This window comes from Fomitiporia mediterranea (assembly GCF_000271605.1).
Source record: "Fomitiporia mediterranea MF3/22 unplaced genomic scaffold FOMMEscaffold_7, whole genome shotgun sequence".
Classification (NCBI taxonomy): domain Eukaryota; kingdom Fungi; phylum Basidiomycota; class Agaricomycetes; order Hymenochaetales; family Hymenochaetaceae; genus Fomitiporia; species Fomitiporia mediterranea.
The window spans coordinates 1,012,686-1,025,507 of record NW_006760392.1 but is presented as its reverse complement, the minus strand read 5'-3'; the positions used below and the strand labels follow the sequence as shown (position 1 = coordinate 1,025,507).

The window sequence follows — 12,822 nt, the reverse complement described above, 5'->3', positions numbered from 1 at the left end:
TATCAAACAGTCTGAGAATGTGTTCATCCTTTTCTGACACAAATTCTACTCACAAAAGAACAAGGCAGAGGCTGCTGGTGGTGCAGGGGTTAGGACTGTAGAAATAATGTATCATTTATTATTTTGTACTAAATAATTAAATATAATTATATTTTATTAATTATTTGATAAAAAATTGTATCCAAAGGAAAAGGAAGCAATTCAAACACTTGTAATGACTTATAAGTATTATAAGCAGATATTTACTTTCTCAAATAAATAAGTATGTCTTAGTCTTGTAATCTTAGAAAGTGTTATAATCACTTTTATAACTTGACAATTTATAAAATTATAATGGAAATTGCTAAGTTTTAAAAGTATTCTTACTTACTTATCTAACATTGTACTGTCATTACTTAACCCCCCAGGAAGATTATATGTAATTGGACAAATTTTATAAAATATATAAAATATATGAGATTACAAGTAAGTACAATACTTAAGACTTTTTTATGATGTGTGAAGATGTACTTGCCATCTTGCCTCATGCTGATTTCTACTGTACAACACTCCTATTGATAGTCATGGAGACATTATTATTAGCATTAGTCACAGTGTGTATTTAGTCTGACAAAGTGCCTGTCTTGAGTAATGCCTTACTCTGTTCTTCCTACTTATCTACTACAGTTTGAAGAAGAAAACAAAAATCCAACATTATAAAGGGAATTTTTTTCAGTATGTTCAACATGTCACCAGTTCCTAGGGATTTCCTTCAGTCTTTGGATGCCTCAGTATGTAGTATCTGCTTGTATGAGCAATCGATGTCACTAATGCAACGAGTTAGGTTCACGTTATGTTCATGTCTGGAATGTATGCATACTGAAAAACCGTCTTTGGACGGGTATGTTAACTGCATATGTATTTTCTAGCTTCACTTCAATGTACGTCATTATCAATCCTAAATTCCAATGCTAATAACTTATTCGGCTGCAAGTTTCTGGGGTATAGGATCCCTTCAACTGTATTACTATTTCGAGGTCAGGTCATTATCATAACGTTTAACTTACGTCGCATCCATTCAGAATTATTTGAAACCCGATGGGCTGTGGCTGAAGACCTATATAAGCATGGTTTGGATTCTTGACACAGTTCACCAGGCCTTTCTTCTGCATGTATTGTACATGTATTTTGTAAAGGACCCTGGAGAACTTACACCCCCCCAGTAAACATCTTCACCTCTATTCACTATCATTACAGCTGATTCTTTATGACTGGTCAGACTTCTTGTTGATGACTCGATCATTTGCACTGTTATTGACGCAATGGTACAGATCATTTTTGTTGTTCGAGCTTGGCATTGTGGGTCGCGGCACTTCTCTGCTCCTTATGCACACTCACATCTAACAACATTGTTACTAAGTGAGCAATAAGAATCGGCTACTGACTGCTGGACTTGTCGTCACAGTTATAGCCCAGTTTACAGCAGTCACAGTCTACTTTGCGAGAGCACGCCGCCTCTCCAACTTTTTTGGGCTTTCTGGACTCATCAATTTCGAACGGGCAATGAATATTACGATTGCTGTCACAGATATATTTATTACGACAACAATAATTGTACTGTTGAAGAAGCTGCGGTCAGAATTCAGGAGAACAAACTCGATGGTTGACAGACTTGTCGCATATACGATGAGCACAGGGCTAGTAACAGCCTTATGTGCGGTAGGGGGTTTAATCAGTGGTGAAGTTTCTAGAGGATCTCTCGTATATGTCTTTTTCGACGGTCTTTTCCCGAAATGTGAGCAGCATATATAAATACCCCGGAATTGGTGCGGCTGACGATAGTCAACAGTATACTTAAATTGCTTGCTTGCTTCGTTGGTTAACTAAGTTTCCTCGGGTTTATGCTGTGCTCTGACCATCAACGACAGGATGAATGCACGTTCTAAAATCCGTAACCTGCCAGGAGCAAAAGGAGAATACACAAACATATACCTGGACAATCTTCCTACTCACTCCATCGAAACCGTTGAGCCAACAAATACCTCCAACAAGGTAGGTCTGGCCCCAACCGTCAATTTTAATTTGATTAGTAAATTGATGTCCCTTTGAGGTTTCTCGTTTGGTGGCACCAGAGCATAGGATTAGCTTAGAGATTGAATTTGCATCCATTGGCCTAGATGTGAGTTCAAAGGTATATTCACGTGATACATTCTAACCTGCATTCCTTGAAATGCAGGTACGTGTTGGGAGTTCATCTCTCGCAGGATCCTCAACACCTTCAGTCGTTCAATGACCGTTGTACACAACACAAGCTGCAAAGAAACATCGAGTGTAGTTAGCAACGAGTGTTGAGTATCTGCGCGCGCTTTGGGAAGGAGGACTAAGGCAGAGAATGCTTGACTGACTCTTTGTTTCCTGTGACGGATTGAATTGCAAGTGGTCGTAGTTGTTGTATTTGTTGTATTGATTTGAATAGTCGGCCAAATTTGATGAGAGCATCAATCCCTTCCTTCAAGTCTCTGACAGCTCCCATAGGTAACAATATGCTCGCAATTCACGGGTCAGAGCACGACGGACTTCTGTCATGCCAGTCTATTTGCAATCTTTTGGAAGATCAAATTTCAACTCAATAATGCCCAACTTTCATGGCCACCTATGCCTATCCACCCAGTGATCTCCCTAAACCACCAACCCACGAAACAACGAGGACAATCCCAACAGCTCGAAGGAATCGACTTAAATTTGACTCGCGTATTATGCGATCGTGCTCTGCGCGTTCCTCCTCTACGCGAGCCTGTCGGCCCGTCAGGCGATCATCACGTCTCGACGCAGATGTCCCGCTAGGAGAAGATGACTGGGTAGATGATGAAGCGGTAGAGGATTGAAAGGGTGAAGTAGGGTCATAGGGCCTTCCCGAACTTGTACCAGTGGCATGAGACCCGTGTGCATGTGAGTATTGCGGATGAGTGTATTGCGGGTGTGTTCGTCCAGTGTACCCACGAGGTCCACCCTCCCAAGCGTGAGTTGCACCGCGTCGACGATGTGCATGCATCTCGTACGTATATGCGTGAGAATATGATGAACCTGGGGTGTGCGAGCCATGACGGAGTATTGAGCTAGACGGCGATGAAGATAAAGTTCGATCATATGCTCGTCTAAAATTCGGAAGGAATGTCAAGTTCTCATTCACCGAAACACATGGAAGCCAATCATACGCACCTTTGTCTATCATCGCTCAATACTTTATATGCACTGCTAACCTCATGAAACCTCTCCGTTGCTTTAGCTTCGGCACTTTCATCTCCCTCCGCAGCTTTTCGTACATCTGGATGGTAACGCTTGCTCAGTCGAAAGTAGGCAGCCTTGACCTCCATGCGCGATGCGCTTGGAGAAATTCCAAGAGTCTGGTAGTGTGATTTGTCTTTCCTATCTGCAGGATCCAGGCTTCGCGTGCTAGCGGAGAAGAAACGTCGGGATGAGGATGAAGGGAAATCGGATGAAGAAAGAGGATGCATCAGCCGACTTGATGAGCTAGAAGCGATTAACGCGGCTCTGGATGGTCCTGCCAAGGCGACGACATTGCTGGCCATTATTTACGAATAATTTGACGAGTGTGCTCCATACACGAGCGAAGTTTGTAGTGGACTCCGGAGGGGAGTGACGTCGAATGAGGAAGATTATGTAATATAATTTTGAATATATAACTCAGGGTTTGACTTCGTCTCTTGTCGTCTTATTGTCTTGTCACGACGTACACTCATCGGAGGCGTCGGTTATGGTCATTTTATGTTTGTTTAAAAAGTTGCTATAAATTGTGCATAGCATATCGGTAATGAGCTACATATCGGCACCGAGCGTCGGAAGCTTTCAAAGTTAGTTAGTTAGAGATATATATGCGGGGATAGAGGCAACGGACGAAAGACCGCCATGATGTCGACCCTTAATGATAAATAAATTTATTGTAACAATGTGATGTGTCAGGGTTCATGGAGAAGAGGGAGCGCAGGTTGCTCGTGCCGTTGAAGCTGAACTTTCATGAGCAAACTGAGTTGGAAATTCGACCCAACTCGAGGCTCCTAATTTTGTGTATTGGCATTTCTTGTTGAGTGACGAGTGGATTTCAGAAAACGGACTAGGTATAATATGTTCATATAATATATGTCTTGCGGCTTTGCTAATTGCTACTGCTAGATAGTAGATTGTGTAAATATCTGACCCAGATTATGTAAGAATACGTTATGATGTAAGCAATGTGTTCTAAAATAAGACACTACGTGCGTAATGGCAACGGCGTAAAACATAGTATTAGTAGCGTAGGAAAGTCCGCAGTGAGAACTAGATCATTGTGCCCTCTGTGATTTATGTGTGTAATCCTCCCCTGACTTCTGACGAATGCCGACAGGGCACGCGCGGGCACGTCGCATCATTCTCCGCTCTCCTATCCTACAAGTATCTCAATCGGCCTTGAGTAGCGAGACACCTACGTAACTTTGTCTCTTCTACCGCAATCTCACCATGGTACTGTTCAAACTCTCGCTCGCCGCTCTTTCGACGTTCGCCGTCTACAGCCTCGCGAGGATTGTACGCTGGTTACTCAGACCTCTGTCGTCTCCCCTTCGGAATTTACCCGGCCCACCAGGTTCAAGTCTGATTTATGGGAACCTATCGGAGATTCGAAAGGCGGATACGTCAGAGATACACGAAAAGTGGGCGAAGGAGTATGGGAAGGTCATGAAGTACAAGGCGTTCTTCGGGGTATTTCTTCGCTGCTATTGAGCTTTTGAACATGTATTCTGAATTGGCAATCATAGGAGGACCGGCTGTTTACAATGGATATGCGTGCAATCAACCACATCCTGACTCATTCGGTGGATTATCAGAAGCCTCCTCAGGCGCGATACAATTTAGCACGTTTACTGGGTGATGGTGCGTTGCTAACTTTTTTGAAGGCAAATCCGAATTGGCTCACTCACTTCCTTCGGAAGGTATTCTGGTTACCGAGGGTGTGTCCTTTCCGTACTTTATGTTTAATCGTATATAAACGTGTCGTTCTGTTTACAGCCGACAAGCATCGGCAGCAGGTCCGTATAACTTTCAGAATTGTTGATTTTGTCTTATCTTATCATTTACAATGGGTCACAGCGACGAATAATGGTGTGCATCTACTTGTCTCGATCCGTTCCGCTTTGCTCAATTCTCATTAGAACCCTTCTTTCGGTCCTTCTTCAATAAAAAACCTGACACCAATATACTTCAAGAAGGCGCTTCAAGTATGCCCTTCTTCTTTAAAGTAGAAGAGAACCTTTATTTATTATTCTTTATTAGCTCCGGGATATTTGGAAAAACGAGATCTTGTCTCAAGGCATCGATCAGAACTCCAAGACAAATGCTGGCAAGGAGATCGAAGTGTTATCGTGGCTAAGCAGAACTACTTTGGATGTCATCGGTCTTGCAGGTTTGTTTCGTCATCCATGAGTGTTTGAGCATATTATAATTGTCTCTGTAGGGTTTGACTATCGCTTTGACGCACTTAACGTCCATAAAGAACCGACAGAACTCAACAAAGCTTTCGCAGCTCTTTTCCATGCTGACGGCGCTTTCCGCATCCTCAATCTGCTACAAGGCTATTTCCCCATTTTCCGTCTCATCGTAAGCCAAACATATTTTTTCTTTTCAAAAGCATGATCATTTGTGCTAATGTATGTGTAATAGAGAACAAAGAGAGTAAAAGAGGAACAGTGGGCACAAAAGACGATGCGACAGATTGGCAAAGATTTATTGCGCGAGAGGAAGGCAGGCTTGGACAATAATGCGGATGAAGAAAAGGAGCAGGGTCAGGGGAGAGGTGCAGACTTGTTGAGTGCCCTTGTACGAGCGAATCTGGATACAGAGCTCCCTGAGTCGCAGAGGATGACGGATGAGGATGTCGTTGCGCGTGAGTCTAAGCTTTCAACGTGCTAGCGGTTCGCAGCGGAGATTGATAGCTGTATTACAGAGGTTCCGACGTTCTTGGTTGCAGGACATGAGACCACGAGGTAATAATACCTAATCCTTAAGCTTGATCATGAAACTCAGATTATTCTGGTTTGGCAGTACAGAAACAATGTGGGCTCTCTTCGCACTGGCTCAACGTCCCGACATCCAGTCCCGTCTCCGAGCCGAACTCCGCGGTATCCCAACTGATACGCCCTCATACGATGATCTCGGTGCTGAACGACTTCCATTCCTTGATGCTGTCGTGCGCGAGACGTTACGCCTACATGCTGCAGTACCTAGTACAATTCGAGTTGCCATGAAAGACGACGTCATCCCTGTCGCAGAGCCATATCTGGACAAAAATGGGAAATTGTGCGACGGTATCAAAATTCGGAAGGGTGAAGGTGTTTTCATACCGATCCTGGCCATTAATCGGTTTAAGGAGATTTGGGGTGAAGATGCTTGGGAGTTCAAGTAAGTTTTCCGTCGTCTCTCCTCCTGCGTGTACTGATGGTAATAAAATGAAATAGTCCAGACCGATGGGCGAACGAACCATCAGCGGCTCGTGAAATCCCTGGTGTATGGGGTGACCTTATGTCCTTCCTCGGCGGTGCGCGAAGCTGCATAGGTTATCGCTTCGCTTTATACGAGTACGTTTTACACCTTTACACCGCTCGCCGACTGAAGTTCTGATCTGGCTGCATTTACGTAGAATGAAAGCACTCCTCTTCACTCTCCTCCGTTCATTTGAGTTTGAACTTGCGATACCTGCGGAGAAGATTACGAAACGCTCGTTAGTCGTTACCAGACCTTATATACGTGGGGAAGAGAAGACGGGTGCTCGTATGCCGTTGATTGTGAGACTCTGCGAGGCATGAAGTGCAAAGTGAACATCTACGTCCTTATTGTTTGAAAACCATAGCCAAATATATTTGTTCAATCTGCTTTGTCTTCTGTTGATTCGCATATTATACGGGTCACGTATACATATACAATACATGAAATTTCTTCAGAGTTGTGTTTGAAGGTCTACTGAAATTAGATTCAACGCGTTTCAACTAGGCACTAAGACGAGTACATATCGCAATCCTCGCACATGAACGTGTCACACAAAGGAAATACATAAAGCAGACAGCACAATGATTCAATACTATTGAATATATAGAAAATGAATCCTCAACTATCACAAACTTTGACCATTAACGGCATCTGCGCTCCCTTCTCCCCATGCACGAACGGTCGTGTGATTGCTAGCGAGCGGAGCTCGATAGACTCAGCCGGTACAGCAAGAGAAAACTCGAATCTGCGGATGAGTGTGTATAAGATGGCTTTCATCCTACGACATGTCCATGTCAGATCAGATAAAGCCGTCACAGGTCCATACTCGAAGGGAATAAGGACGTACTCATAAACTGCAAAACGATATCCAATACAACTGTGTGAACCTCCACCGAAGGTTAAGAGATCGCCCCATACACCTGGAACGTTCCGAGCTGCTTGGGGTGGGTTCGTCCAGCGGTCCGGACTTTGCAATTGTAAATGCGCAAAGAATGTTTTCGTCAGGATAAGAAAATTCTGGAGATGGGAAGGTAGGAAGATATTAAATCGATTTCTCACTTGAATTCATCCGCGTCTTCTCCCCAGATAGACTTATCTCGGTTGAGGGCAAGGACGGGAAGGACGATACGGTCACCCTTCCGGATCCTGTTATTCAAGGATGCATTAACAGAACATCACATGAAAATATGATTTAATACAAAGCAGCATACCGTATTTCTTTACATACACGTCCCTTCAGATCAGCAAAAGGTTCTGAAAAGGGTATGACGTCGTCCTTCATCGCCACACGGACGATACTCGACACGGTAGCATGCACACGGAGAGTTTCGCGTACGACAGCCTCGAGGAATGGCAGTTTTTCGGAACTGAGGTCGTCCGCGGATGGCGAGTCCGTGGGAATGCCACGTACTTCGCTCCGAAGTCGAGATTGCAAGTCGGGACGCTGAGCAACAGAGAAGAGTGCAAATGCGAGTGCGTTGCTGGTCGTTTCGTGGCCTGCTACTAGGAAAGTCGGAACCTCTGAGGCACGTAAATGCATGCGATTTCAATCGTTTGCTTTTAAAGTAAATAGAATTTGCGTACGGGCAAGAACATCCTCATCGGTCATTCTTTGGGAATCCGGAAGCTCTGTATCCATGTTTGCGCGAAGGAGGACACTGAGCAAATCTCTTCCTTTCTCAAGAGTACCGCCCGCTTGACGATCTTTGAGTAGTCTTTCGCCAATCCAATGCATCGTGTTGTGAGCCTCGCGGACCTGAGTAACCCGTCTATTCGGCTAGTAAAATGAGGTTATTTTTGGTTATGACGGCAGTTGAGCAGCAATAAGAGGGCAAAGGACGGTCGTACAATGGACCGAATGATTGGTATGGACGCTTGCAAAATACGGAGGAATCTTGAATCGTCGTCTCCACGCAAAAGGACTTCAAACGCCTTATTCAGCGCATCCGGTTCTTGACGTTCGTTCAGCGAGTCGAACCGATAATGGAAGCCTTACAAAGGTCTCCAATCAGTATAATGCAAGTATACGAACGGCAGAGCAGATTTTTTTCACCTGCAAGTCCAATGATATCGAGTGTTGCACGGCTCACCCATGAAAGTACCTCAATTTTCAGTGAGCCTTCGATACCTTTCGCCGCGATTTGAGATAGCCAGATATCGCGTAGCTACGTAAGACATCATAAGTAAAGTCAGCTGAGTAATTTTGAGCCAAAGTACCTCAAGAGCCTTTTGGAAAAAGAGTGGTACGAGATCTTTGATCGGCGCGGGAGAGAAGGCAGGGTTCTTGATACAAATAATCGTTAATGAAAGCACAACATTCTGGGAATGCACACATATATACCATGATTCGTCTCTATATTCATGTCAAGTCAGAATTCGACACTGTGCATGTCAAGGGCAGGGCTACGAACTTGTTGCCTGTGTTTCTCCCCTGAAACGATGCAATTAGAACTGGATATTAAGGTATCTTTTACCATGGAGCGAAATACCTTCCATTACAAGAATACCTGTGGTACATGTAAGCAAAGCTTTGAATGAAATAGGTTTATCTTCCCTACCATTTCCTAATAGTCTTGACAAGAAGTACCGGGACTGTGATGGTTTGTAATAGTCCATTGAATGGGTTAAGATATGATTCAAAGCTCTCGTATCGGTTGTGAGCAGCTGAGATTCCTAGCAGTCGTGTCAAAATGGAGCATTAGTGCAACAAAGTAGAGATCAAATAAACAACAAAAGCTAGAGTCGTTAGTGAACTTACTCCAAGGAGACCCTTGCATTTTATGACCTTTCCATACTTTTCAGACAACTGTTGGCCACGCGCGATCGCACCTGCACTGCGCATTTCAAGGACATTTCCAAATATGAAGCTTTTGCCAGGTGGACCAGGAAGATTGTGCAGAGGGGAAGTTGCGCGATGAATTATCCATGTTAAGCCCTTGAAAACGAGAATGGAAGCAAAAGTGACGAGAGCAACGAGGCTTAAGCTGTGGAGAGCCATAAGGAAGCCTTTAGGAGGGGGATGAGTGATGGTGCTTTAGAAGGCTGTTTATATTTAGCTAAGTATATGTCTCGGACAAAAGTCCTTCAGAAGCGTGGGAAAGCGCGATCACGCATCGAAGACCGACGAAGCCTCGAAGACGATGGATTAAACTATCGACAAGGTTGTTTCTGTGGATGGTTATACGAGCGCGTTCGCACAAAAAAAAAACGGGTATCCCACGTGACGTATTAAGATCAAGTCAAATAGGAAAGAAGGCTGGGTCTGCACCAACTATTATTGGATCACGAATTGAAGAGGGAAATCAAACTCTACATCTTTGAGCAACTTTGTCAAAGTACTTAATAAAGATCAATGTCTACCTGTTAGTTTCCAGCCTCGTCCGTCTCGGCTATGATTTCCGGCTTCGTTCCGAGATTCTCTTCCCCTTGTTTAGCTTTCTCGCGTGCAAGTCGCCCTTTGCCTCGTGCATGGTCGACGGCAATCCAGTCGCGTTTGGCTTCACCGAAGATGCGTAGAGCTCCATCATAGGTGGCACAAAATCGTTCGACCTCTTCCTCAAACATTGCGAAGTTTGCCTCTGAGTCTAGGACAACAACTATTTCTGCTTCATGATGCAAGCCAAGATTATGCGTGCTGTGGGTGTGTACATGCGTGTCATGCGCATGGGAGGAGCCTCTTGCGAGCATAATGCGTATCGCCTTGAAGAAGGCGTCGGTTATCGCGAGGTTATGCGCTGCGAGTAGGGCGTGTGCGGACATTTCGTGCGTATGCAGAAGATGGTGAATATATGCACGAGAAATTGGCGGGTCGTACTGTACGGTTTGTTGTCCTTCACCATTACCAAGAGGATCACGCATAAGGACATCTACGGATGCATGAACAAGCTGTGATGGTGGAGGAGTCGGCGAGCAAGCAATACATGAGCAAGTATGTATCGCATTGTCCGTCTGGGAAGCACCGTCAACAAAGCAATCTGAAAGTCGACTGAAGTCCACCGCGTATTGAGCGGAATAGAGGTTATGCCCGAGGTCGCGCTTGCCGTCCTCGCGTACGGTCCCGCCTCCCATGTTCCTTTCTTTAGGAACAGGGAAAACGAAATCTAGAGCAACACCCCAGTCGGCTGCCTTTTGAGCCCATGCAGCGTCGAATAAATCGATGCCAACATCTCGGATGAGATAAAGTACTTCATGGGGCGACGAAGTACCAGTGACAAGTCGCGGCTTCTCCGGCGATAGCGGGTCAAGCGACGAATGCAGTAGATCTTCTACCCGCGGGACAATCTCCTCCGAGCGTGGCTCCGTCAAGGGCTTGAAGTCATTTGTCTGCCGAATCAGAATGGGAACTGGGCGGTCTTCGTCTACCGCCGGCTTACCGGAAGCGAGTAACGAAGTTCGTAGAGGTACGAGGTCAAAGACATATCCCAGAACAGCATCGTCCAAGCATTTGAATGTTTTTATTTGTTCCGCTTCTTTTCCATACAGTGTTTCCTTGAGGGAGCTGGCGAATGCACGTCTTGCAGAGTCGTTGACGTCTCCGACCATATGCACGAATATATTTGATGGATGTTGCCGATTAGCCATTACACCAGGGGTTGGATAAAGAAGAGACGCGAGCCATGAGGTCGACCTCTCGAGACTCTTTGTGATGCGTCTCTGGGAGAAGGGAGGAGGGGTGAATGGGATATCGGAAAGTGCGATAACGAGATCGGGGTTGCAACTTTGTATGAGAAATCTATATTGTTCCGGGCGCATCTAAATTGCAGTAAGGACATGTACTAAAGCGATCAAATAGTCAACACAACACCTTCCGGACACCTCTAATACAGTTGGCATTGGCAAACTTATTTCCGTTAGGAGGCATTTCTCGCGCATCGTGCGGATCTCGAAGTGACATTGACAAAACATGTCGGTCATCTTGCAAGCCAATTAACGTTTGCAGCGGCTTCTCTCCTTTAACAATTGTCGGTAAAGGCGGATCACGTTCTAAACTATTTGCTACACATCAGGCTCGTATTCAACGATATATTTTAAAACTAGGAAGCAGAGGCCACTTACAATGTTTCGAAAGGCACGTGTACCCATTTGATCGCATTCATCTGCGCTACATGATCTTGCGTGAGGTGAGGTATGATGCCACGAGAAGTTGAGATGATGAGGCCTGGAGAATCAACCCGAATTTCGGTGCCATTCGACTTTCTGAAGATGGTTCGTCCAAGGCGTGGACTTGATTTCGCTATTGAAGACGAATAGACGATGCGATGATAAGAAACCTCTGTGTGCGCATTTTCTTTTTCTGTAGTCATCTAAGACAAGTTGCTTGAGTCCCACGACTTCAATTCTTTTGATTAGGGAAGTTGGAACCGATGTAATTTCTCGTTTGAGCCTCGAGGCTTGGGCTTCAAAATTCACGAGTCACATGACGCAGTTTATTAGCACGTGGATGTTTTTGGGCAGAGTTTCGAAGACGCAGTTAACGCAGAGGTTCTTCCTCAGAATCTCTTGAGCCCTTCAACATCCTCTTCTGCAGCAAGTCGTACAGCTTAAAATGACCAAAGATCTCCTCAACACTGTTTTCCTCATCGGTTTGCAGAACATAATTGTCGTCTTACAATGGGTAGGTCACTATTTCATCCTACAATTTTTCAATATCCATGCCACTCGCGTGTATGATATCTTTAGATTCGTATGTCTAATGCCAAGGAGCACATGTTACAGTACTTTTTGATACTATTGGCCGCCTCTTCTGTCCTTTCTTTGTTATATGCCATTCCTCGGGGTCCTTTCAAGTGGTCGTCGGTCAAACGAGTGCTCCAGGTCAGCGGTCTGCATTGCTTCTCTCTGACACTGTTGACTGTTAATTAGGTCCAGCACTTTGCATTCGACAAGTTCCAAACAAGGTCTCTGAAACGTCAGATCGAAGTGGAACAACGTCGTAACACAGAGCTCAAGTTCGAGTTCGATAAGCTTCGCGTTAGTTATTCTCTGCTGAAGGCTGATGCGGAGGAGCTCCGAAATAAGAAGCAATCGCTCATGAGGAATCATCTTAGAGCTCGTTCTCTTACTAATAGCCTCGCGTTGCAAGTGTGTTCACTTTCTAAAGCTCTTGAGGAAGAACGCGCCGATTTGTCAAGGCATAACAAGCGCTTGCGACTTACATTCGGTCTAGTGCTTGGGTTCTTTCAGTATGCGTTACTTGCTGTAAATCGGATCAGGTTGTTATCTGCTGGAACGTCCATACAACAACATCGATTCTCGATTTTGCTGTCTGCTCATCTGGCTCTTCGTGCTCGTTACTTGAATCTGATGGAT

The 12,822-nt window shown here is 44.9% G+C and overlaps 5 protein-coding genes across 5 annotated transcripts; 2 read left to right on the top strand and 3 right to left on the bottom strand.

Moving 5' to 3' along the window:
- Positions 1 to 1,076: 1,076 nt before the first annotated feature.
- FOMMEDRAFT_86654 (uncharacterized protein) lies at positions 1,077 to 1,791 on the top strand (the record flags this gene model as incomplete). The annotated part of the gene is made up of 3 exons (XM_007267346.1): positions 1,077 to 1,201; positions 1,259 to 1,338; positions 1,400 to 1,791. Coding segments are annotated over 3 exons (597 nt in total), but the record flags the coding sequence as incomplete, so codon positions are not given.
- A 748-nt stretch (positions 1,792 to 2,539) lies between these two features.
- FOMMEDRAFT_168558 (DnaJ-domain-containing protein) lies at positions 2,540 to 3,569 on the bottom strand (the record flags this gene model as incomplete). The annotated part of the gene is made up of 2 exons (XM_007267345.1): positions 2,540 to 3,134; positions 3,199 to 3,569. The coding sequence occupies 2 exons, from the start codon at positions 3,567 to 3,569 to the stop codon at positions 2,639 to 2,641; spliced, it is 867 nt and encodes a 288-aa protein (XP_007267407.1). The 3' UTR covers positions 2,540 to 2,638.
- Positions 3,570 to 4,350: 781 nt separating this feature from the next.
- On the top strand, positions 4,351 to 6,962 carry FOMMEDRAFT_124141 (cytochrome P450). The gene is made up of 13 exons (XM_007267344.1): positions 4,351 to 4,734; positions 4,791 to 4,905; positions 4,965 to 4,982; positions 5,041 to 5,060; positions 5,122 to 5,133; positions 5,184 to 5,249; positions 5,305 to 5,434; positions 5,486 to 5,628; positions 5,692 to 5,914; positions 5,975 to 6,014; positions 6,073 to 6,429; positions 6,486 to 6,605; positions 6,668 to 6,962. The coding sequence occupies exons 1-13, from the start codon at positions 4,495 to 4,497 to the stop codon at positions 6,831 to 6,833; spliced, it is 1,650 nt and encodes a 549-aa protein (XP_007267406.1). The 5' UTR covers positions 4,351 to 4,494; the 3' UTR covers positions 6,834 to 6,962.
- A 169-nt stretch (positions 6,963 to 7,131) lies between these two features.
- Positions 7,132 to 9,293, bottom strand: FOMMEDRAFT_109062 (cytochrome P450; the record flags this gene model as incomplete). The annotated part of the gene is made up of 13 exons (XM_007267343.1): positions 9,272 to 9,293; positions 9,072 to 9,186; positions 9,003 to 9,020; positions 8,925 to 8,944; positions 8,861 to 8,866; positions 8,731 to 8,802; positions 8,567 to 8,678; positions 8,362 to 8,504; positions 8,098 to 8,290; positions 7,725 to 8,034; positions 7,573 to 7,659; positions 7,361 to 7,480; positions 7,132 to 7,291 (listed from the first exon to the last, which is right to left on the bottom strand). The coding sequence occupies exons 2-13, from the start codon at positions 9,127 to 9,129 to the stop codon at positions 7,132 to 7,134; spliced, it is 1,299 nt and encodes a 432-aa protein (XP_007267405.1). The 5' UTR covers positions 9,130 to 9,186; positions 9,272 to 9,293.
- Positions 9,294 to 9,876: 583 nt separating this feature from the next.
- FOMMEDRAFT_141186 (uncharacterized protein) lies at positions 9,877 to 12,281 on the bottom strand (the record flags this gene model as incomplete). Its single annotated transcript, XM_007267342.1, has 5 exons — positions 9,877 to 10,064; positions 10,149 to 11,265; positions 11,318 to 11,501; positions 11,569 to 11,709; positions 12,232 to 12,281. The coding sequence occupies 5 exons, from the start codon at positions 12,279 to 12,281 to the stop codon at positions 9,877 to 9,879; spliced, it is 1,680 nt and encodes a 559-aa protein (XP_007267404.1).
- Positions 12,282 to 12,822: the final 541 nt, after the last annotated feature.